Source organism: Ochotona princeps, chromosome 8 (genome assembly GCF_030435755.1).
Source record: "Ochotona princeps isolate mOchPri1 chromosome 8, mOchPri1.hap1, whole genome shotgun sequence".
NCBI lineage: Eukaryota > Metazoa > Chordata > Mammalia > Lagomorpha > Ochotonidae > Ochotona > Ochotona princeps.
This window is the reverse complement of record NC_080839.1, coordinates 7419032-7443201: the sequence shown is the minus strand read 5'-3', so window position 1 is coordinate 7443201 and position 24170 is coordinate 7419032. Positions and strand designations below refer to the sequence as shown.

The 24170-nt window shown below is 40.0% G+C and overlaps 1 protein-coding gene across 1 annotated transcript in view; it reads left to right on the top strand.

The window, feature by feature from the left end:
• Window positions 1–23441, top strand: part of SLC9A4 (solute carrier family 9 member A4) — a 40767-nt gene extending 17326 nt beyond the window's left edge. Inside the window, exons 5-12 of the mRNA XM_058668307.1 lie at window positions 2087–2289; window positions 2846–2932; window positions 5697–5767; window positions 7564–7725; window positions 14657–14753; window positions 18647–18778; window positions 20278–20368; window positions 23119–23441. Of these exons, the coding sequence (XP_058524290.1) occupies window positions 2087–2289; window positions 2846–2932; window positions 5697–5767; window positions 7564–7725; window positions 14657–14753; window positions 18647–18778; window positions 20278–20368; window positions 23119–23441 (1166 nt within the window). The remainder of the gene's footprint in view (window positions 1–2086; window positions 2290–2845; window positions 2933–5696; window positions 5768–7563; window positions 7726–14656; window positions 14754–18646; window positions 18779–20277; window positions 20369–23118) is intronic.
• The last annotated feature ends 729 nt before the right edge of the window (window positions 23442–24170 follow it).

Genomic DNA, 24170 nt, shown 5'->3' with positions numbered 1-24170 from the left:
AGGTTCTTCATGCTCAGATTCCAAGAATTACAGATGAAAAATCCAAAAAAAAAAAAAAAAAAAAGAAATGCACCTGTGAGATTTATTCTCATGATTCCCCAACCAATGCAGTGTAACAACTGCTTATATGATTTTATAGTGTATGCATTATTGCAAGCCCCCCTAAGAATGATTCAAAGCATACAGGAAGGGTAGGTGTTCTGGCATAGGGGGTTAACCTTCTACTTCTTACACCAGAATCCCTCATTGGAACCTGGATCTAAGTCCTGGCTGCTTCACTTTCATCCAGCTCACTGTCAATGTCCCTGGGAGGATAGCAAATTTCAGCTCAAGCACTTCAGCTCCTGCACCCAAGTGGGAGACCTGGATAGAATTGCTGGCTCCTGGCTTCACATCAGCCCAGACCTGGCTGAAGTGGCTGTTTGGGGAGTGAAGATCTCTCATTCGCTCTGTTTATTAAAATAAATAAACACAGTATAGAAGAAAGAGGATATGTGTAGATTATGTGCAAATTGTGCACCTTTGGATATGAGGGACTTGAACACCTGCAGAATGTAGGGTCTGTGTGGCTTCCAGGAAGGAATTCCCTGCCTGGACTGAAGGATGCCTACAACACTGTGATCTCTAAGCTGATGAGGACTCTGAGGACATGCAATGACTAAGAACCTCACCCAAGGCCACAGTATTGGTTAGTGTGTGTAGTCTGTGCAGTTAGAGGCACACAAAGATGAGAAGAGCTTTATTCTGTGGCAATAACAGCTTTAGTCAAGGGATCATTTTACCCAGAAACCACTGATTTGGTGGTGGCTAAGTCCAATGGACCAATTAAGGATGGAAAATGAGTGGACTAGAGAGAAACTATGTTTTGAATAAACTCTCCCACTTTGCACTTGAGAAACTCACTAGCAATAAAGACCACATGAACACTTTGTCAACTTCCTTTCTTGTTTCCAATGAACCTTGGGAAGATTTGAGTCAATCATGAAGAATCCCTCATTCTTTAGAGACCACTAGAAGGGATTCTTTCCTATTTAATGCATGAGTCTCCCCTGGTTAGTGAATAAGAATATGTGATAATTATGTCATTAATATTCAAGTAATACCCTTGCTCTATTTGATTTTTTAAAAAAAGAGGAATTGTGCTAATAGAATAAAAATATGTGCCTGATATCTAAAAAATCAGTATTTTCTTACTTTTTTTAAGATTTGTTTTATTTTTTTACATTTTATTATTATTATTATCATTTTATGATACAGTTCCCTTATCCCAGCCCCAATTTCCTCCCTCCCCCCGCCTAGTTCCTCTATATCATTACTAAGTATAGTTCTTTATATACAGTCATATGTCCATCATTGCGGGCATGGACAATGGCAGAGAGTCCAGAATCCTATTGTCAAGATACAGTAAACAGTTTGATTATAAGTTCGTCTTTGTCTGGAAGTAGAAATGCATACTGCATTGTGTCCTCACATCTGGATGTTAGTCTCCATTTCACAGCTACTGTACATCCCCTCAAATGAAAAGTCATAATACAAAACCAACAACAGAAAGAAAAATAGAAATTTACAATGCCATGAAGTTAAATAACATGTTACTACATATGACAATCTCCATTACACAGCTATTATACATCCCCTTAAATGAAAAGCCACGAAACAAAATCAACATCAGGAAGAAAAAAAAATTAACAACACTATGAAGTTAAATAACATGTTACTGAATGACTAACGTGTAGCTGAAGAAATGAAAATCAGCGGAAACTGTATCTCATGGGATTTGATGTTTTCGGTTAGTTTCATCTCTTCAAAACGCTTTCTTCTGATTAACTCATTCAATAACTCATAGATCATAGAGTAGCATCATTTCTTCAAGTATTTTCTTACTTTAAACACACTCCAAACTCTACAGATCTACTGGGGAAGACTTTACATTTGAGGCCCCGCTGGCTCACGCTGAGCTAAAGGGAAAGGTTCCCAAGGGATTCTGGCTAAGATGGATACACAGGGCATGTGGTAAAATCATGCATGCACCCTTTGGTCATCCATGCATGACTGTTGGCTCTAATACGTATTTCCCCCTTTCTAGGCGTGTTTGCTCTCTTCTATGTCAGTAACAAGTTTCGGACTTTCCCCTTCTCCATCAAGGACCAGTGCATAATTTTCTACAGTGGTGTTCGAGGAGCTGGAAGTTTTTCACTTGCATTTTTGCTTCCTCTATCTCTTTTTCCTAGGAAGAAAATGTTTGTCACTGCTACTCTAGTAGTTATATATTTTACTGTGTTCATTCAGGTTGGTAGATTTTTTTCATATTTAAAATAAATAATTTCTTCAGGGTAATGTGTTAAATTAGAAAAATATAAGTGAAGTCATGGAATCTGATTTTCAGGTTTTGGCTCAATACTAATTAGATGCTCCAAATATGTCAGAATTATGTTCATGGTCATTCTTTAGCTCTTAAAATATGTTGATTTTTAATCAATATAACAGATTAAGTCAAAATATTTCTGAGAACAGTATAACAACTACACAATGCTTCTGAAAATAAGAACCCAATTACTGTTTGATTAGACATGCTTTTGTCTTAATTGGTATTAACTGTTGAACAAATGAAAGTTATTTTGAGGGATGAACTCAAATGCCTATAGTAAGATACAATGATGTATATTTTTGCTCAAGCATTGAAGAGAATCAGTTAAAAACTAAAACATTGGCTCAATTTTCCAGTAGAAGGTAGTATAAAACAAATGATAGCACATTGTTACAATAATTTTTGTAACTGATTTACTCTTTGTTGTACCAATATGCACCTCAATTAAATCCTTTATTTTTTAAATTCACAATCTAGGGAATCACAATTGGCCCTCTGGTCAGGTACCTGGATGTTAGAAAAACCAATAAAAAAGAATCCATCAATGAAGAGCTGCATACCCGTGTAAGTTATCTCTTTTCATCAATAATAAATCAATGAGTCATTCCCTCTTATCATTGATGGGTGTAGTAAAGAGCCTTGATGAAATTCATCTACACATCATTGACTGATAGTCTGTTGCTTACTGGTCCCTCCTAAAAAAAGTGACTACATTTTCCTATTGCTACTGTAGGAAATTACTAGAATCTCAGGGGCTGAAAATAGTTCAAAGCTTGTTTTCTTGTAGTTTTGGAGTTTGAAACAGGTCTCACTGGGATACACTCAAGGAGTTCCAGGCATTAAGAGAGAATTTGTTTCTTGCTTTTTCAGCCTCTGGAGGTTGCCAGCATTCCTTGGCCTAAGACTCTTGCAAGTCAACAATGGCTTCTCAGGTCATGCTCATGCTGCTTTACCCCAACAGACACTTTCTGCCTCCTTCTCCCACACTGAAGGATTTTTATAACATTGGGTGCGCATGGATAATTCATAATATCCTCTCTTGAGTTCAGTTGTTTAAGCAGCTGTACATCCATGTGCTATCTTAATTCTTGCACGTTCGCTAAATAATGTAGTTCTCTTCATAATTCCAGACATCAAAATGTGGACAACTTTGGAAGGCTGTTTTCTGCCAACCAGTCTCCCCTGTGTTCCTCACAGGTGTGTTCCATATCAAAACATGTCATCAGCAGGCCCTAGTGTATGCAGGCATTTCAGCACCAAGTCAGGGCAAAAATCTCGTTTAATTCTTAAAAACTCAAAAACCCTAAATCTCAGCATCTCAGTCACTTCAATGAGAGACGGCTGAGACTATGAGTGTACTGTAACAGGGGGCAGTGCCTCTGGATCTATATACCCGAGAAACACACAAAGCAAGTTGTCTGCTCCCAAGTTGGGCCGACAGTCAGCGGATAACACCTCTCCATATTCCTTGTGATTTCTATTCCATCCCCTGGGTTGTCAGTTCCAACCCCAAAGTCATGTTTTCTCCTTTAATGAAAGGAGAGATGCCTTTTGTGGTTGAATAATTTTGTCCTTTTGTTGCTTGTTAGAATCTTGGGGGCTCATCATTCTTTTATTTTGCTCCTCACTTGTGTTTTCAGGTGGGGGGGGGAGTTTTCCTCAGGGTTCAGTGGAGAATCAGCACCAGCAGGAGAAATACACAGGTCATTAAAGCTTTTCAAAGATGAAATCAGACCATCCAGTACATCTAGCCCCATCTAAGACAGCTGACCACAGCCCACATCGCTATTAATGAATGCATTCACAGCAGTGCCTCTGTAAGCGTGTGATTGAATAATCCAGTTACGGTGATACCTGCAAAGGTTACGCTGGTGACTAACATTCAAGTTTGTCCTAACAGTTGTTCCAGTGGGATGTGGGTACTCTGCTATTTCCGAAGCTTGTCACAGAAAAGAGAAAGGCTATTTTTATTCCTGCAAATGTGGCCTAGTGGCAATATTTGGTGAAAACATCTCACTTTGGCAAAAATGAATGTGAAATTGAGCATGGTTTCTATTTATTCATTCAAGTTGAGAACAACATCGCCATTCTTGTGATGCCAAAGAATAGAAATGAGAACTAATGTATGAAGAAAAAATACAGGGAAATTATAGATCAGTTATGAAGATGCATTCTGATCATTAGTTTTATCACATTCACGTATGAAATGGATGGAGGCAAGGTCTAGTTGCTGTCCAAGAGACAGGAGATTCAATGTAGATGATATGTTTGGATCAAATAAAAATTAAGTTTATTCTATCCACCCAGAATCACCAATTCCAGAAAGGGAGAAACTGATAAAGGTTTGTGAATTAGCCTTAAAGTTTATCACCAATTTGACCGGAGCACTTGAGAAAACAAAATAATTTAAATTTCATGACATTTTTACTAAAACTATTTAAGGCCATTTGAATATGTAACAGATTAGGATAGGGAATTCATGTTTTAAAATATGTGATGCTTTAATTTGGTTGTCTGTTTTTGTCTGTATCTATCTCCTTTGATTTAGGATTTGGGCAAACTAGATGATATATTTAAGCTTATAGAATTTCAATGATTGTTTTCTAGCTTATTTTCTCTTTTCTTACAAAAGTTGCATTGTTAATGGAATACCATGAACTAATGATTTGAGAAGCAAGATAGTATTTTAATGTATTTTGAAAAATGAAGTCAGAAGCCAGTGTGTATTTAAATTATTTCATTTTTAAATTAGTAATAGAACGATTTGTTGTTATTTTAAGATTGTGGATTTCCCCCTCAATCCCTTCAAGCAATTTTGAATAAAATATGTAGTACAATGGGCTTGGATGTGAATTTTAAAATCCTAGACCAAATAATCAGATAAAATATTGGGAAACACAGAAAAAGATTTTTGCATGTTATTACTACAACAAAATATCTGTAGAACTATATTTTGAGAAGCTATCTAAATTGGATAGTGATATATACTTTTTTCCAATTAGGTACAAAAGTGACAGTTAATTATTAAGCTTTATGTCCATATAATTTCATTAGTGGGAAATTTCCTAGATCATTCTCGAAAAAGCATTATTCAAAGCGAATGCCAGGCACACTGCTTTCATGGCAAATTATATAAATTATCAAGTAACTTATCTACAGAGCCTTCCTGTCATGAAACAAAATTGAATTACTATGAAAAGCATGGCATATTTTAGTTACATGAATAGAATGATATGCCCCAGGAAATGAAAGTCTCCTCTGGTTTCCTTGACAGCCTTTTTATGCTAGCATTTTACCAGTGATCATTTTCTTGTGATTCCTTTGGCAGCTGATGGATCATTTGAAGGCTGGAATTGAAGATGTGTGCGGGCACTGGAGCCACTACCAAGTGAGAGACAAGTAAGGAGACTCAGGGTTTCATGATTAAATAAGGGATAGCGTGGGAAACTTGCCAAGACTGTCTTGGAAATTAAAGTCCCAGAATCCAGAAGAGGACCAACAGGATAAAGTCTCAAATGCCATGTCATACAAGAAGCAGTTAGAAGTCTTGGACATATTCAGCCCAGAATGTTAGAGCTTTCATGAAGTGGAGCCTGTAGACTTGATGTAGATTGCTGCAGAAAGAAGCAGCGTAACCTGCATGAAAATTAGAGAAGTCAGATCTGAGTTGAAAATAAGAACAAATTTCCCAGTAACGAAAGCAACACAACCATGGAATAACAAGCTTCATGTGGCTTCAGAGGGAGCATGGGGACTCATTTCAGATCCTGTGGAAGGGATTCCTCCGTCATGGGGGACACCAACATGGAAGAACTTCATGGATCCGTTCCCCATAGTGATTCTTTAATGATGCTAGGGATTGTCTTTGCCACTTATCTCATATTTCAGAATTGATTCCCTTATGGGACTTAGCCACGAGTTCAGGAGAAGATTGTGCCAATGGATAATTGGTTAGAAATGCCACAAGCATGTGTGAGATCAACACAGAGGCTTGAAGATGAGGCCCTGGGAATGAGGTCAGAAGGAGATGGGAATAAGTAGGGAGACTGAAAGGGAAACGGGAGTAACCCAGGATGTGGAGAGCACAGAATGATCTAACCCATCAGCATCATAAGGCAGCCAGCACAGTAAGAGCAGTGGCAGCCTTGAGAGTTGAGGAGTCCAAGGTCAGTGTGAGCTCAGTGAGAACAATGACATGAATAATGAATAATGCGGTTGGTGAGGTGCGTATTATATGCCTTGCAATTTATCGGAACCATGGCCTGTCATGAGGCAGACCAGGAAGTCAGAAAGCTAAGAAGGTTACCCAGCTGAGACAAAGGTGGTGATGGTCTCGTAAAGAATCCTCAAGCTCAGGAAATGCACCTGCTTCACCTAGAGAGTCTGCTTTGTCACACGCTAGAAACTTCTTAGCAAATGATAAGTCAGCAGCCCAGGAAGTCATCATCCCTTCGGAGACGAAGCAGGCAGACGACACTCTGATTGTGAAGCAATGGGAAATGCTGCGAATTTCAGCTCCAAACAAACTCTCAATTCCAAAGGAGCCACATGCATCTGCGTAACTCAGTGTCGTGGATCGAGCATAGGTTTGCTTCAATAGTCAACAGCCATCAACGTCCACCCTATTCAGTCTCCATCATTCAGATTTGGGGAACATATGTGTGTGCATGTATTTTCTCTCCCTTAATTGGCAGGATTCAGAATTATCTGCAGCGTAATGGGGCAGCACTACCATAACTCTCAGCCATTATTGGGTTCCGACTGAATAGGCCAGTATAACTGAAGTGCAGCTGCTTCTGTTATCAGTTATTAACAGGGAATGCTTGCTCAAAAGCCTCAACCCTCTTATTTCTTCTCTTACAACTGCGGTTGAGCCTGACTGGGCCTCACCCATTCCTCACTTACACACTTTCTGTCCTGATTTTGGCTTGCCCTTGCTTTAATTTAGTTGATCTTGAATGTGTTCAGTCCGGTGGGGTACTCTTTCTCTATTTAACGCTATGTGTAAATAATATGAATTGCTGGAAAAAAAAAAAAAAGAAGTTCAAATACTATGAATCCCAGGCACTGTCCTGATTTTTCTTTTTTCTTTTTTTTTTTTCAAAATAAAGCTACAAAGTAGTTTGTCTTTAAGAAAAAACATGCATACTAATGTATCACATACGGAGTTCAAAATGTTGTTTTTCATTTTTTAGGTTTAAGAAGTTTGATCATAAATACTTACGGAAAATCCTAATCCGAACGAATGTACCCAAATCAAGTATTGTTTCCTTGTACAAGAAGCTGGAGATGAAGCAAGCTATTGAAATGGTTGAGACCGGGATACTAAGTTCCACAGCTTTTTCCGTGTCCCATCAGTAAGTCACACCTGCTCTTTGGTTCAGAATTACATTGTCCAAATGCTTAGGGCTATAAACTTCTTGCTCCACACGAACGCTATATGAGACCAAAGAGGCAGAAGCAAGAAGACAAAATTACAAAACAAGTATGGCTCTGCTTAGCATTTTCTGACATGGTTTAAACTCAGTGTTGTTTAAAACTCACCTATTTTCTGGGGGAAACAAACACGTTCCTAGGCTGGCAGCATATATTCACAGACTGTCTTTACCTCCACCTGTCCAGAAATTCTTATCCTTTCAGCCCTATTCATTTGATTCTGCCCCTGCTACTGCTGTTTCTCTTTCCATGAATCGTTTCTCTTCCTTGCTGTTAAGAGGACAGATAAGTTAGTTTTCTTCATCATATTTTTTAAAGATTTATCTTTTTTTATGGGAAAGGTTCACAAAGAGGAGAGACAGATTTCTTTTAAAAAGGATTTATTATTATTATTATTATTTTGATGGAAACGTAGATATATAGCAAGAAGGCAAGAGAGAGAGAAAGATCTTCCCACTAGGCTATTGCCTCAGGTCCCAGAGAGAACTTCCATCTGCTGGTTCACTCCCCAAGTGGCCGCAACAGCCAGAGCTGAGTCATTCTGAAGCCAGGATTCTGTTCTGAGTTTCCCACTGGGGTTCAGGGGCTCAAGGCTTTGGGCCATGTTCTGCTACTCTCCCCGGTCACAAGCAGGGAGCAGGGTGGGAAGTAGATTAGCCAGGACATGAACTGGTGCCTATATGGGATCCTGTAGCTTGCAAGGAAAGGATTTCACCACTGAACTATCACACTAAGTCCTTAAGTTAACTTTTTAGGATGTTAGCTTGGATTTGAGGATGTGTGGTAGCATCAAGAAGTATGGTAGTGGGTGGATTGATGACAGAGAAAGCTGTGTTGGTAATTGTGTGTTAGGCAAAGGTCTGTGTGAGATTGTGAAATGTGGCTTGAGTCCATGTGAGGTGAGCCTGGAAGGTAGGAGAGCATCAGGAGGGGTAATCATAATATAAAAACTCCCAGAGCAAGGTGGCTTTCTGTGGCGCATGGTGTATCTCTTGGAACACCTGCTAACCAGTTGTCCCCCAAACTGTATAAATGTGTGAGTGTATGTGTGTGTATAAATGTAAGAGAGTTAAAGTGTTTATACACACACACATACACATATATAATAGAAGAGAGTTAAGATATATATATATATACTATAATTAGCAACAGATCAATGATCATATGACTTAATCTATTAAGATACTCAATGAGCCATTTTCCAGAAAACAACTTTTCTTCCAGATAACAATTTATGAATTGAGAAAGCTAATTGCAATCTGTATTTATGAAAAGGAGTGCCTGCCCCACCCCACCCTTCCCTCCAGCAAGTAAAAACACTTGATCATGAGCTTCAGTTATGCCTTCACATCTGAAAGGCAAGTCGACTGCAGAGCTAAGAATAAGCAGTAATAGAATTGTCACTAATGCCCGAGTGTAATGTCTCAGCTCGCACCTCTATCCTTGATAATTAATCCAACATGATTGCCTTATTACACAGCCTGGGAAAAAGCCATGCCAGGGTACCTGAGGGTATCTGGGCACAAATAGAAAATTTGTTGCCTCATTTTTAGTGAGATTTTGTGTCTTGTTTGTTTTCTTTGGTACTGCCCACTGCATGGATTTCAGGAAACTTCTGATACCAACATGAGAAATTGCTAACAAATGTTTATTGGCTCTGCTATCCTAGCCGGAGTACAGCCTGGGGCAGCAGGAAAAATGAGAAACACTCAACCTGTACTTTTTTTTTTTAATTCTATAAGACTGTGAAGTTTGCTATCACTTTTTAAAATTTTATTTTTTTATTTCAAGTTTTATTTGAAAAGCAAAGAGAGATACATGAAATCGCCCACCCACTGGCCCACTCCACAAATATCTTGACTAACCAAGGATGGGCCAGAACACAAAACTCCATCCAGGTCTGTCTTTCACTTAGGGTCCAGACCCAGGCACTTGAGCCATTATCTACAGATTTACACCAGCAGGAAGCTGGATTGAAACTATAGCAATCAATGATAAGGGCTCTAGGTATCCCACATGGAAACCTAAGCTGCTGTGCCCATCCTCAACCTATTTATATTTGAAATGTCACTGAGGGATTCATCCGTGATTTCGTTTTTTGCACTTTCTATTTTGCTAGACTCTTTCTGAATTGTTGGATATGTGGTTTGCCCTGTTCATTAGCCACCTAGTATTAGGACACTTTGCAGAGTTCATAAAATTTGAATTACAAGATAATGTAATGTTCTTACAATTTATCCATAAGGTTTTTATTTTATTTTTTTAAACACATATCTGTAAACTTTTTAAAGACCCCTTGTTGGCATGGATTTTAAAATATTTTGCAGCTTTTACTTTCATTGTTCCACACACTTTTTGAAGGACTCTAGCATATGCCAACCATAGTGAAAGCAGACACAGTCGCTGTCTTCCTGGACATCATCCTCTAGCATGGTAGTGACAATACTGCAGTGTGTAATCACAAAGACTAGAGAGCTAAGCAAGTGTGAGTAGTGAACCACATCTGATCTGATTTTGGTCTTGCTCATTCAAGGATGAATTAATGCAGTGGAGGAGGGTTTGATAGCTTTGGGCAGTTTAGACCACAAGGGACTTCCTCGTTTGGTTTGCTCTTCGGTTGTGTGACAACTTGATCCAGGAATGTACGGTTGCTTATCTCAAATGAGAATCAATGTAGTATGTGGCCAAACATATTTGAATTTCTGCATTGCATTTGCGTAGGCCATAAGCAATCGCCCAATTTCTGACTTCAAGGCCATTTTTAAACCAGTTTTGTCAGAGGGGATCTCATGGTTGGGTCAATTATTTCTTCAGACATTGATTCAAGATTAGTGAGAGTGCTTTAAAAGTAAAAGACTCATTTTTTTTTTCTCCTACGTTACAAACCGGTTGGTTGACTGGGATGAGAGAGGAGACCTTTTGAAGTTCATGTTTAATGCAGCCTTAGTGGTTAAATGACATTTAGTATTTGATCTCACCAGAAACCAGTAGGACATCAAGCAAAAAGGAATTCCTCTTCTGAGATCAAAGAAGCAAATTTCTTAAAAAAACAAACCTTCATACAATGATAGGAAAAAGACGTAGACTTAGCTCACTTTTTATTATTCTGCATGAAATGATAACAAAAGATGCACGTGCAGCTTTTTTCTTCATAATTCAAGCAGTTGCTTCTGCAAAACATTTAGGCTTCCAAATTCTGTACCTTCAGGAAAAAGGCTTCTGCCAGGGTTGTCCACGTGAGTTTGTGCTGTCCCCTGGATTTTACAACCACCATTTACTTATTTGAACCTTAAAACAACCATACAGAAAAGATAATACATATATTTTGATTATTATTTCAAATACAAGACAGCTTGTCTCACCAAGACTGGTAAACTGTTAGAAATTATCAGAGGAATAGACCCAAAATGTTTAAAAGTGTTGAAGTCTTAAAAACATACCAGTTAATACTAATAGATATTAGGTATATAAATATATAGGCATGGCAAAGTATAACTATACAAATTCAAAATATTGTATTTTCAAACTGCAAAATAATGTTAATGTACCATTTTTTAAATTACTTATTTACTTGAAAGGCAAAGTAGGAGAGGGGAGAGAGAGAGAGAGAGAGAGAGAGAGAGAGAGAGAGAGAGAGATCTTTTATCTGCTGGTTCATTCCCCAAATGTTCACAACAGAGCTGCAATTGAGTCAGACAAAAGCTGGCAGCCATGAAATTATCCAAATTTCTCACCTGTAATTTTTTCTTAAAGCCATAAAATAGCTTTATTATAGTTTAAGGATGTTTTAATACATCTTTTGGCAGCACTAAACTCACAATTCTTCAGTATTTATTTGAAAGATAAAGTAGCTGAGAGTGAGAAACACAGAAAGAGAACTTCCATCCACCACTAACTCTTCATGTGTAGCTTGGAGCTAGGCCAGGTCAAAACCAGGAAGCAGGAGTTTCTTCCTGACTCCCACATAGGTGCAGGGGTCCAAGCCTATGGGCTGTCTTCCATTGCTTTCCCAGGCACATTAACAGAAAGCTGGATCAGATGTGGAGCAGCTGGGACTTGCACCCATTATAGGATGCCAGTGTCACAGGCAGTGCCTTTATCCACGACACCACATCTCTGGAGATGAGGATTCTGACTCCATACTTTATTGCCATGGTGGAACCTTGTGCTGTTGAGAGCAAGGCTCATCCGCTCAGCCCTTTTCCCCTGAATACAATGTGTCAGTCATCCTGGTGACCTCTGTACAAAAACACAATGCAGTTGCAATCAGAGGGCACCACCATGCACAGTGAGCAAGGATCCTGAGCCTGACTCTCCATGTAAGCCAGTAAAAACCAGATAGAGATTCTTCTAAATCAACCAGGATATACTGCCAAACCCTAGAAAATACTGAAAGTCATGTTTAGTTTCAAGGAATTTTCAAAGATTTCAAAATTTCATGTACCAAACTAAGGTTTTTATCTTTTTAAAAAATATTTATTTATTTTTTAAAGGCAGGTATACAGAGTGAAGGTAATACAGAGAGAAAGATCTTCCATCTGCTGGTTCACTCTCCAAGTGATTGTAACAGCTGGCCCATCTGAAGCCAGCAGCCAGGAGCTTCTTCTGGGTCTCCCACAGGGCTGCAAGGTCCTAAGGCTTTAGGCCATCCTCTACGACTTTCCCAGGGCACAAAGCAGGAAAGTAGATGGGAAGTGGAGCAGCCATGGTATAAACCAGCAACTATATGGGATCCCGGTGTACGCAAAGCAAGAGTTTGGCCCCTAGGCTATTGCACTGGGGCCCAGGTTTTTATCTTTTTAGTTCCATTTTCCTTAAACTTTTTGAAGGATACCTGTTTTTGATCTTTTGGTTGTTTGTATTATGATACAAACTTAACATTGACCAGATTTTGTTACAGAAACAAAGCCTGTTTCGATAAACATTTTGGCAATTATTTGTGGACCTTGTACTCAAATACCTTTAGATTCAGATTTTTTTTTTTTTTTTTTTTAGCCATAAAATGACCATGAAGCTTTCATTGTAGTTGATAGATTTCCTCTATGGATGATGAACAAATGTTCTAGTAATGAGTCTTTCAGTTTGCAATTCAAACATTTTGGACTAGAGATTATTGCCAGCTCAGTTTCCTAAGGAGTGTCTTTTCCATTGCATTACCAGTAGTTTAGGGATGTTTTTGTTAATGAAGAAAACGCCAGGTATCTTTTTGCCCAGGCAAAACATATCACCCCATGATTGTAAAGTTATAGCCTGTCGGTGTGACTCAGTGAGATGTCTCCATTTTTCCCTCCAGTCAGCAGGCTGCATGGACTTCCGTGTAACCTTGTCCTTCCCACGGTGGTCAGTTACAAACTGATGAGAGCAGTATGTTAGACACACTGTTGGATCAAGTTTCACTTCACCATTTCTTTTATTGCATGTTTTCCCCATTTTTCCTGATGAACACATAATATGGAACTATTTGATTAGCTGGTGTTTCTGATTAGCAGCACATTACACTCCCCATGTTAAAAGAATGTGCTCAGATTATGAAGGTGTGTGGGCACAGCTCAGTCAGAATAAATTCTATTTCAAGCACATTTAAACAGTGAGGTTGAAATGTCCTGATAATAATGTTTGGATTGCCCAAGGGTGTTAGTTGAATATCAGTAAGGGAGACTGGCAGTTCTAGGATATGGAAACTATGATTTCAATGATTTTGTAGAAAGGACATTAGTCAGTTTGCAAATAGCACTGATAAATAAAATCCTGACACACCGTGGCATCCAGTTCCAAGCCTTTAAAATGGTAACGATTGTGTATGACTTTGCAGATATCCTTGCTGTTTGTGATTGTATTGTTACTAGTCTTTAGAAAAAAAGTGCTTAAAAGGTGGCCTGCCTTACAACCATTGCTCATGTCTCTGCTCAGTTATCTTAAGGATATTTACAAGCAGAAACCTTGGACATTCAAAAGAATCAAAGCTAAAGAGAAAAGAAGCAAGCAAACACAAAGTCCTGTTGGGGGTTAACATCTAGATGTAAAGGAAGATGAAAGCATTAACAATAGGAGGGTTAATTTTCTTTGATTGTCTCACTTTTTGTTCTTCTGTTTCACAGTGAAATATATATATATATATATATATACACACACACACACATGTATAGCCTATGAAATAGAAAGAGGATTTTTAATTACTTTCACTGAATGTAATCAAATATATTTGTCACATGAGAATTTTTCTCATAGCAGTGTCAAGACTTTGAAATCCCCAAAGGACAATTATGCATTGACTATTAATCTGGGCATGACTTATATTTTGAACTCTCGGTGGGCAGATGAGTCCCAGTGCTCAAATCCCAGAGAGCTAGACTAGATGATTCTGCCTTCACAGGCGATTTCAGTTTCTTAAATTCTCCTGCCACCAAAGATTAAAAATCTTAAAGTGCAATTACAAGGTAAGTGCACACACGAAACTTGTGCATTCTCTTAGATCAATATTCAAAGAGTGGTGAATATTGTTGATCCACAAATGGACACAACACGTACAGCACTAAGAGTCAGACTTTGAGACGAGTCATTTTATTCCTGTTGCATTCAACAGTAGAATATTTGGATTGTCTTCTGTGACTTCCTTCTCCAATGGCTGATTATTATTGTCTTTTGCAAATATGTCCATTCGTTACAAATTTGGAGGAAAAATTAACTTGTTATCATCTTAGAAATTTTAAAATAGGCTAGAATAATTGCAGAGATCATTGCAAAGGAATATTATTTTAAAAACTTCAAGTACAGATCACAAATGTTTTTGTGGCAATTCTTGTCAAGAGGGATGAATAGCATTTATCTTTCCTCCACCATTTTTCTTTCCAGGGCGCAAAGAATACAAGGAGTGAAAAGACTTTCCCCAGAAGACGTGGAGTCCATGAGGGACATTCTCACACGCAACATGTACCAAGTTCGAAAAAGGGTGAGTATAACCTGTCTGCCTCGTGCCTAGGACCTGTGCCTCGAGCCAGTCCTTCAGGCATCGGTTTTCGTTCACCTGTCGTCTCAAAAACAGCCTCTTGCAGAGCCACTTCTCTCTACTTTCTTTGGAGAACAGAAAGCCAACAGATTTCTACTGCCAAACTGGCACCTGAGGCATAAAAACAAATGCAAATCCAGTTGCTGTCTCTAGATGTCAGGCTGCCCTAGTCCTGTAGCCTGGTGCTTTCCAGAGCTAGCAGGCTTCTCTCTCCAACGGCAGAGAAGCAGTGAACTTAGCCCCGGCATCACAGGACGCTCATGACTACAGTCATCAAGATTAGAACACTGAGGCAGTTTGGGATGCAATATTGAAAAAATAATGCTGAAAGGCAAAGTAAAAGAAGGCATATCATGTATCTTACATTTTAATTTTGGAGATAATATGAGATCTAAAGCAGTCCTTCGGAACGTGTCCAGAGTACATGCCAACAACATTCCTGATCCAATCAACAAGTCCTGAAACAAACTTGTGACATCCGGGTAGGATTTTTTTCAAGTCAGCTGGTTTAATTTTTACCCTATCTCGTTGGAATGAATGTAAGTGGATCTGTTGTGAGTGCCTTTGTTTTTGTCACTGCAATCAGTTTTGATGGGACTGAACAAATGATTTAAGCTCTTCATTTTCAAGGGGAAGTTGTTCGCATTTGTTCAAGGTCATTACACAAACTTGAATTGAGGATGTTGGTGTTCTGACCACCTGCCCAGAGCCCTTTCTGTGACTCCAGATCTGCAGAGTTCAGTGAAAGTGATTGCTTCCTGGTTTTCTGATTGAGAAAGTCAGTGGTTAATGAAAATGTGTCAGTGAAATGTCCACACCAGCTCAAGGAGTACAAGTTATCAGTGAGAGCATGTTTAGAGTAAACAGCGCTGCTTTTAAATCATTCCAAGTGAAACTACTCAGTAAGACTATCACGCTCTGCTTAGGAACATAGAAACTTCCTGGTTTGTCAAAGGTGGCCAGCTTCATGAAAGGCAGGGTTCAAGAGGTACCTGGTTCTTAGCTTTCTCCACAAGGTGATGGATTTAGAGAAAGGTCTAACAATGGAGATGGAGATACTTGACATCCAATTCGTGTTAAGACCAATGCCAATCCTCTCTTTTCTTCCTTCATATAGGTTTAATCTAGCTCTCCTCCTTCCTCCCACATTTTATCAAGCAATAGATTTAATGGACAAATTTGTTGGTGAATTCTAATTATACTTCAGTTTACTTTTTACTCATGTAAAGTGTATAAATTTCATGTATTCCACAATACATATTTAGAGGTGTAGCTACAATTCTGACCTATTTCATTTCCTCCTTCCTTATCTCCCTTTTGCTCCTTAATTTTACAAGGATATATTTTGATTTCACTTAGAAAATTTTTTAAATAATTAATTCATTATATTTTTTTATGATGTTTATGTAGTTGAGAAGGATGTATACCCGTGTGGACCACAGATTAGGGAACGTCGAGGAATAGGGAAAAGCGAATGAGACAACTCTTTTTACCCTCATTTTTTTTCCTGGATCTGAAGAAAGTAGAGAGAAAAGGGGAGAGGGCCACTCCGAGGAGCTCAAATGCATTAATCATCAGGGATGGGGAACGGCCACCTGTTGTCATTCCAGAATCCCTGAAATGCAGCATATTCCAAGGGTACTGCTCAACTGCTTTAGATCTGAGATACTGTTGATTTCATTGCACCAAGGATCAAAAATTCTTCAAGGTCTATTGGCTGACAAAGTCTACCTCAGAGTCTCCACTCACCCAGATACTTACTGTCAAAGCTTGACTAGGAGAGCTGCCCATGACATCCATGGTACTAGATATCCTCTGTAGGGCTCAATGAACTTGTTGTCATGCCCCCCCATGTGATTCTGGGCATGTCATCCACTGTACAGGCTTCACAACCAAGGAAACTCAGTTCTGACACGTGTACTCCATGGTCAGACCACAGATCCTGTGATTTTCCTCATGGCTGGAGTGCAGTGCACCAGTTGGGGTGGGGTCTCCAAGAAACTTTGCCAGAGATGACTCTAGACCTGATTTCTGAGTGTTCCAGCCAGTGCAGGGTTCAGCTCAGTCAGGCACCCACATCAGCCTACACATACACATACCATCAGTTGCAGTTACTCTGTCAGTTTTGTTTCTAGCTCCATCTCATACGCAAACCAATGGATGCTGTGTTCCAGCCCATCCCTGATCACCACACACTTGGCCCTCATGCATACCAGTGGGAACTGCAGCCTAGTCGGAGCTACCCCCAGTAACCACCACCAAGCCCACCCCAAGCACATGTTCCTATGTATGATGGTATGTGCCACAGACTTGTCCAGTTGGTCTTGCATCCCATTTGGCTCTTGTACACAGCAGTGGATGCTGGTGCCTAGCTCAGCCCAACCAACCCAAACAGCCATCCCACAGTCATGCCAGTAGGTGCTACCACCTGTCCATCCAGACCCACACTCAGTCCTGGTCCTCATGTTTACTGGTAGGAACTGCAGCCCAGCAAGAGAGGGGTGCCCACAATTTCCCTGCTAGGCCTGCTCGCAGCTCCAGATCTTGCACTGACAAGGACTTTCACTTAGAAAGTATAAGTCCAATAGTTCAATAATTGAAGTTATCAACACATAATAAATAGGGGGATAAAAAGAAAAAGACCACCTTTTGTGAATCTCCCTTCCAATCTACACAGCATATTTCTTTGTTGCCCCCAAATTGAAACAGATGAACCTCTTCCCAAAGAGGTGTGGGGAACTTTGTTTCTGCCAAAGATTATTCCAATTTTTATAATATCATTTGCAGGCCATACAAATTATGAACTTAAAAAATTCACCTGTGGAAGGTCTTTTGAATTTTGAGTCCTGGCTGTGGTTTTCTTGGCAGAATCAGGCCAAACGATTTTGTGGAACTTTCATGACCTGGGTGGCTGGTGCCGGCCCAGTGGTTTGCTCAGACAATGCCAGCCCTGGGGTCTGGAGGCGCTTCAAGCCGGTCCTAGTACAGGTGCAAGATTTAAGCATGGGTCACCCTGTTATACAGCTGATCTAAAAATGAGCCAGACCTGCTGGATCTATTTTCCTTGGAGGACTCTTGCTGGTTCTGTTGTTCTGGGACTCATCTGCATGAGCAGGGTGGCTAAGGGACTGGCCTCGCAAGAATCCCAATGGGACCACAGGAAACAGAGTGGCATCAAGATTGACAAATGCTGTTTCCAAACTGATCTCAGGAGGAAAGCCATCTGTTTAGTATCATTTCCCTTCAGCAAACAGTGGCATGCACAGTAGAGAGAAATGTCGGTCGAAAAGTTTTCAGTGTTCTCAGGTAAAGAAAAGGAAAACAAGTCTGTTATGAGCTAGACTGATTCCATTTGAAGGACTGTTGTCAGTTTGAGGCCGGGTCTTTCCTTGTTGCATGGGCTAGAAAACCTCTTCTTTCATGAATGAGATTGTAGTGATAGAAACTGAATGACCTTTTTGCGTGTACATCTTTAAATGATCAAATCAAAACCATCAGCCCTGTCCATTGTCCCAACATAGTCTGGATATCTGACTTCTCTGTGAAGTCCTAATATCCAGGAACCAATAACCTAAGGCCAACACTGTGCTCTGAGAAGGTTAAGTGTGAGTCTGTGAGTACCATGGCATGGATGGCTGCAGGGAGAAGACAGAACAGGCCATGCACAGCTGGGCCTGAGAATGTGAGCAGGAATCACCGACTCTTCTTACGGAGGCTCTGGCTTGCCTGCCTGCAGAAGAGATCAATGGTCAGCTCCCTTCTGCTGTACCTGCTGCCCTGAGGTTTCCATGGTCTCCAAAGGCTCTCTCCTACCTGGCCTTCTACTCTCCCCACAGACCCTATCCTACAACAAATACAACCTCAAGCCCCAGACAAGTGACAAACAAGCCAAGGAGATTCTGATCCGCCGCCAGAACACCTTGAGGGAGAGTCTGCGGAAAGGCCACAGCCTGCCATGGGGAAAGTCGGTAAGTGGGCGTGGCAGGTTCGGGACCTTCTTCTGGGCACATGTTCACAGGCTGAGAACCCGCGCGGCCCTGGCCACAGCCTTCTCAGGGGAGCCACGATGGGGGTTTATGTGAACAATACCTCTGCTCGATGCCAGGGACATACAGAAGGAAGAAGGAGACACACCAAGGCAGCCTCCTTTTCTGGATAGAGAGCCTCAAGGACCCAAAGCTTCTTTCTTTGGGCATTTGGCAGCAAACTACCATCCAGGATGGGGAAATGACCATATATGTATATGGGGAGGTGGGCAGGGGCGGAGCCTTCTGGCTCTAGGAAACTGATTTCTCTCCCAGGAAGAGATATGGAGGAATTTGTTCTTGTGAACACTATTGGATTTCATCTTATCTTATTGCATTAGTTGATTGATTTTTATTTGAGATGCACACCACACACACAAACTTAATCACCACCAAATTACCTACCATTGCCCCTACATGATGGTGATGTCAAAGGTAGAGACTGGAATTTACACCTTATCTCCCACAAGGGTGACAGGAATCTAATTAGCAAAGTAAGCACTATTGCCTCTCAGAGTTTGCATTAGTAGCAAGCTGTCAGAAGATAAGCACTATTGCCTCTCAGAGTTTGCATTAGTAGCAAGCTGTCAGAAGACAGAGTCAGTTACAGAAATCTGGCACTGTGGGATGCAGGGTCATAGCCAACAGGCCAAAGACCCTGCCCAGTGACTTCCTCATGTGGGAGATTGTATCATATCAAACTTACTGGACTTCCTAGAGAGATACTAGGATGGGAACAGCCCCTAATCTGGAACTTTATATCAATGAGACTGGAAAACACCTTGAAAGGCTGTGAATGATCCATCTCATCACAAGTTTGTGAGAAGTGGGATGAAAAGATAGTACAAAACATCGGAAATCCATACATCAGAAAAGCCGCCAAAATGTTCATAAAAGCAAATTTTTAAAGATTTTTTTTTACATTTGAACAAGTTGAAGAGAGAGAGACCAGGACAGAGAAATCTATCTGCTGGTTCGCTCCCCAAATGACTACAAGGGCCAGGGTAGAGTCAGGAACTTCCTCCTGGTCTCCCATGTGGATGGCAGGATCCCAGATACTTGGGTCATCCTCCAATGCAATGCTTCTCTCTGGCATATGAACACATAGTAGGATCAGAAATGTTGAGAGACAAGCCAGTGTCCCTAAGGAATGCTGGGGCTTTACCTGCTAAACTACAATGCTGCCAAGGAAAATGGCTTTTGCAAAAAGTAAAAATTGTAAATGTTTTTCACCAAAATAAATGTCTCTTTTAGTTCCCTTCCCATGAATATTTTGAAGTTCTCATGCAGATCTTTTCAAACAGAAGCAACTGAAATCCAGTAACCCACACAAGATGCCACATGGATCTGTGTCCTTCACTTTGTTTGCTGTGGGAAACTCTGACTTGTGGTAGTTAATTCTGCTTTTTCATGTCTGCTGTTTTCTCCCCTCTCCCCCACAGACTGGCACCAAAAACATCCGCTACCTTTCCTTTCCCTACAGCAATCAGCCTCTGATGGCAAGAAGAAGTGCAAGGGCTGCTGCATTCACAGGTGATCTGTTTATTTAGATTTCCTGCCTCTTTGCAAGGAAAGATTGCTTGCTAAGTATTCAGGTGTTTGTGGACCAAAAGAAAAATAATAATTAAAAAATTAAGCAGATTGCTTATATGAAAAGGAAAAAAAATTAATACTAAGATCAGAACTATGTGGACACTGAAATGGGAATTTTGTATGATTTTTACTTGTAATAAAATTTGTTTTAATTTTTTTCAGTCACTTAAAAATGTAGCAGATGATTCCTAGCTCTATGAATATTCCAGAGCAGGTAGCAGGCCAGATACAGCTCAAGGCCCCTACTTGGCTACCCCCTGTCTCAGGGCCCCTACTTGGCTACCCCCTGTCTCAGGGCCCCTACTTGGCTACCCCCTGTCTCAAGGCCCCTACTTGGCTACCCCCTGTCTCAGGGCCCCTACAACCTTTACAAGTGGTAAAGGTTGGCTGTACCACTGGGCTTCTGGGGGCCCCATCCACAGTGTGAGTTTGAGTAGAACTCTGAAAAATTGATTAAGCCTCAAGCTTACTGATGAAATATTTCCTCCTTAATATTAAATATTAAGCAGAATTCTTTGAATTATTGAGCCTTCCTATTATTATTTTGAAAAAGGAAACACCAAGTTTCCTTTGAAAGATGTGTGTGTAAAATGACATTCTGTTAGTAAAAGGTGGCATGTGTCATTTATCAGATGCTGTGTGTTTTTTTTTTAATTTTTCTAATTTTAAGCCTTCAAGTCATTAAAAATTCAAGTAAACAAAACACAAAGAATTTTAGAATTAAATCTTTAAATAGTAAATATAATTATTCCTAAAAACCTTTTTTTCTTATGTGCAAACATGCTTTATATAAACTTGAATAGATCAGCAAAGACTAAAAAATAAGATAAAATCACTGAGAACACCAATCCCTGTGTGTCATGACAATAGAACACTTGGGTTAGCGTCCCTCTGTAGTCTACGCTCTCCTGGTCCACACAAGAGGGTCTCCTTCTGCAGACCACAGAAGCAGCACAGGGTTTGGAACGATGCTCTGCTTCTCTGATTCTCTTACTCAGTGACCTGTTTCTGACTTAGTTATTTCCTGGCCCATCAAGCAAAGCAGTGTTGCAGCAGCAGTTGCCAGTGGCGTGTCCTCTTGCCCAGTTCACTGCAGACACTGCCCTCCTGCATCAAGCATCAGATCCCACATGCCGAGGGCTCAAAGCCCAAGACAGTCCCTTTTCCATTCCTACAGCACACACTCAGGTTGGACAGCATTCTTGCTTTGAAGATTCCAAGAATTCAGGGCATCTATGTCAAGATATAGAGAGGAAGACCAAATGCATGTTTTAAAATATCACAATCCTATAAAACCGAAATGTAGTCATTGTTCAATAATCTTTAAAAATCACTTAGTTCATTCAATCAGATGTTGTGCATAGATCTACAGATTTGTCGCAGACACGAATGTGATACTGTTTCATACCTTATTTAGTCAGTTTCTAAGTAATAAATACCAAGGATATTTCCAATTTCTAACAAATATAAGCAATGATGTATAATAAGCACTCAATCACAGATGATTTATTTTTGTTACAAATAGTTGAGTATTTCCCTAGACTTAAGTTCCTTTAGGTAAAAGTTTTCAGATCAAAAATTTCACTTCTTAAATATTCACATGCATTACCTAAATACTCTCCAAAAAATTGGCAATGAAAAAACTCTTCACTTAATAGCTTTATCATCACTGAAATATTACCAAACTTTGAGAAATGTGATAGCATAAATTTTCCATACTTTTGTTGATTCTCGTATTTTGGGAGACAACCTGATATCTTGTGATAACTTTTGTTTCCACTTGGTCCATGTTTTCCAATTTTGTTGTTGATTTTCTCTGGAAGATAAATTATACATGACAAGCAAGTCACACATTTTCCTTGTGTGTGTGTGTGTATGGCCAACAGTTTTTCCTCCAGAGCCGCAAATAGAAAGTGACAATAGATTGATTTTAAAATGTCCTCTGGGTGCAAATACTCTAGTGCTATTTACGCTTTGAGTGAGGAGACAACAAGGAAGTGTCACAGTGTTTTTTTAAGAGGTGAATGTCAGTGTCACATGACTCTGAGAGCAGTCTCACATGCGCATTAACATCCAAATCATAAACAAGAATTGGAAATAAAATACAGCACTTTCGGGAGTGGGATTGGTCCAAAAGGTGGATTTGTCCAATATATGCAAAAGTATTTACATTAGTAACCAAACTAATATGTCAAAGCCCTTCTCTATCTTTTAAATATCTGCTTTAGTGAAAGGCATTTATTTCAATTTCACTTTCGACAAACACCATAAAATACTGGAAGTTCCCACTGTCATTTCCACCAAGTGCCAGCCACTTGAATTTGACAGTTCCATGAAACCTTGTCTTTCAATACTGACCTTTGATAAAACATTAGATATTATGGCTTATGTCTATAGCTAGTTGATTGAATTTTCTAAAAGAATGTTGCCTTGATTACTTGGTTGGGAGCAGGACAGAGAAGAAGGGGAGGGGAGCAGGCTATTTTATTTATTTATAAGACTGCACATTTGTCTTCTGTCTTTTGGGGCAGTGACCTTGTAGAGGTAAAATCATCTCATGAGAGGGCTGAGAGCAACAGCTGGAACTCTTGGAAGGACTGCCTCATTCTGAGTTCTTGCCATCCAAATACCAGATCTTCATGCTGATCTGAAGTCCTATTATTTACCTTCTTGTTGCGATGTGTTCTCAGATGATGACAACGATCATCCGGGATTCCCATCCGTGACATTCAGCACACACGCTCGAACCGGGTCGCTTCAGGAAAGAAGCCAGGGGCGTGAAGTCATCCCCCTGAGGAATTTCCACAGAGGACGGAAGGCACTGGACACGGACATCCAAGCTGGAGGAGGCATGAGGAGGCTTTTAAGGCCCCAACCAGTGTTTCACATAGTGGATGAGGATTTTGAATCTGGAGAGGAGAGTGAGGGGGAGGCCGTGTCCAGCTGGACAGCTGAGCAGAAACAAGGCAGGGAGCACCACAAGTCCCACAGTCCTCTGCTCCAAAGAAAATAGCTTGATTGTCCACAAGATTGTTTTGGTATTTTTCAAGAATTCATCTTCCGCTTACTGTGAAAGAAGAATTTGCAAAGTGGAGAAGGAATCATTGATACTGCTTTCTTTTTTTCTTGAGGCAAATAGACACCTAGAAGAAGCCAGAAGTTAGTTTGGAGGATTGGAACAAATGCAAGGCTATACCACGTGCTTAGCTGGTGGATCTTGATTGATCCATTCCCAATGAGCCATAGCAGTTAATAAACCAGGAATTAGTCACTGAAAATGCCTAAAACCCTCTAATCAAGGTCATGTGGTTCATGTGTATTGAAATGCAGAATGATTGGTCAGTAACTCATTGACTATGAGCACATGCAACTTATAATCAAATTAGGACCAGGAGGGATCTTTGAAGTGACCTGACTCAACATGTAGGTTTACAGATGAGGACCCCTGCTTAAGGCCACATGGTGAGTGGTCACATTCCTTTATGCACTGGTTGTTCTTGCTTCCCAATGAATATGCAATAATTACATTTCAAAGAAGATATGAAATTGTTATAAAATTACTAGATTTAATCAATAGCAATAATAGCAGATGTGTTATGCACCACAAATTTAATATGTGAATGCTAGAATGTTTATTTCTAAAGCAATTATTAGAGGCACAGGAGCCACAGACAGATTTAACAGTAATACATAAGCAGCAGGTGTGCTTAGGCATACGATTTCACCTCAGATCTGAGCCTGT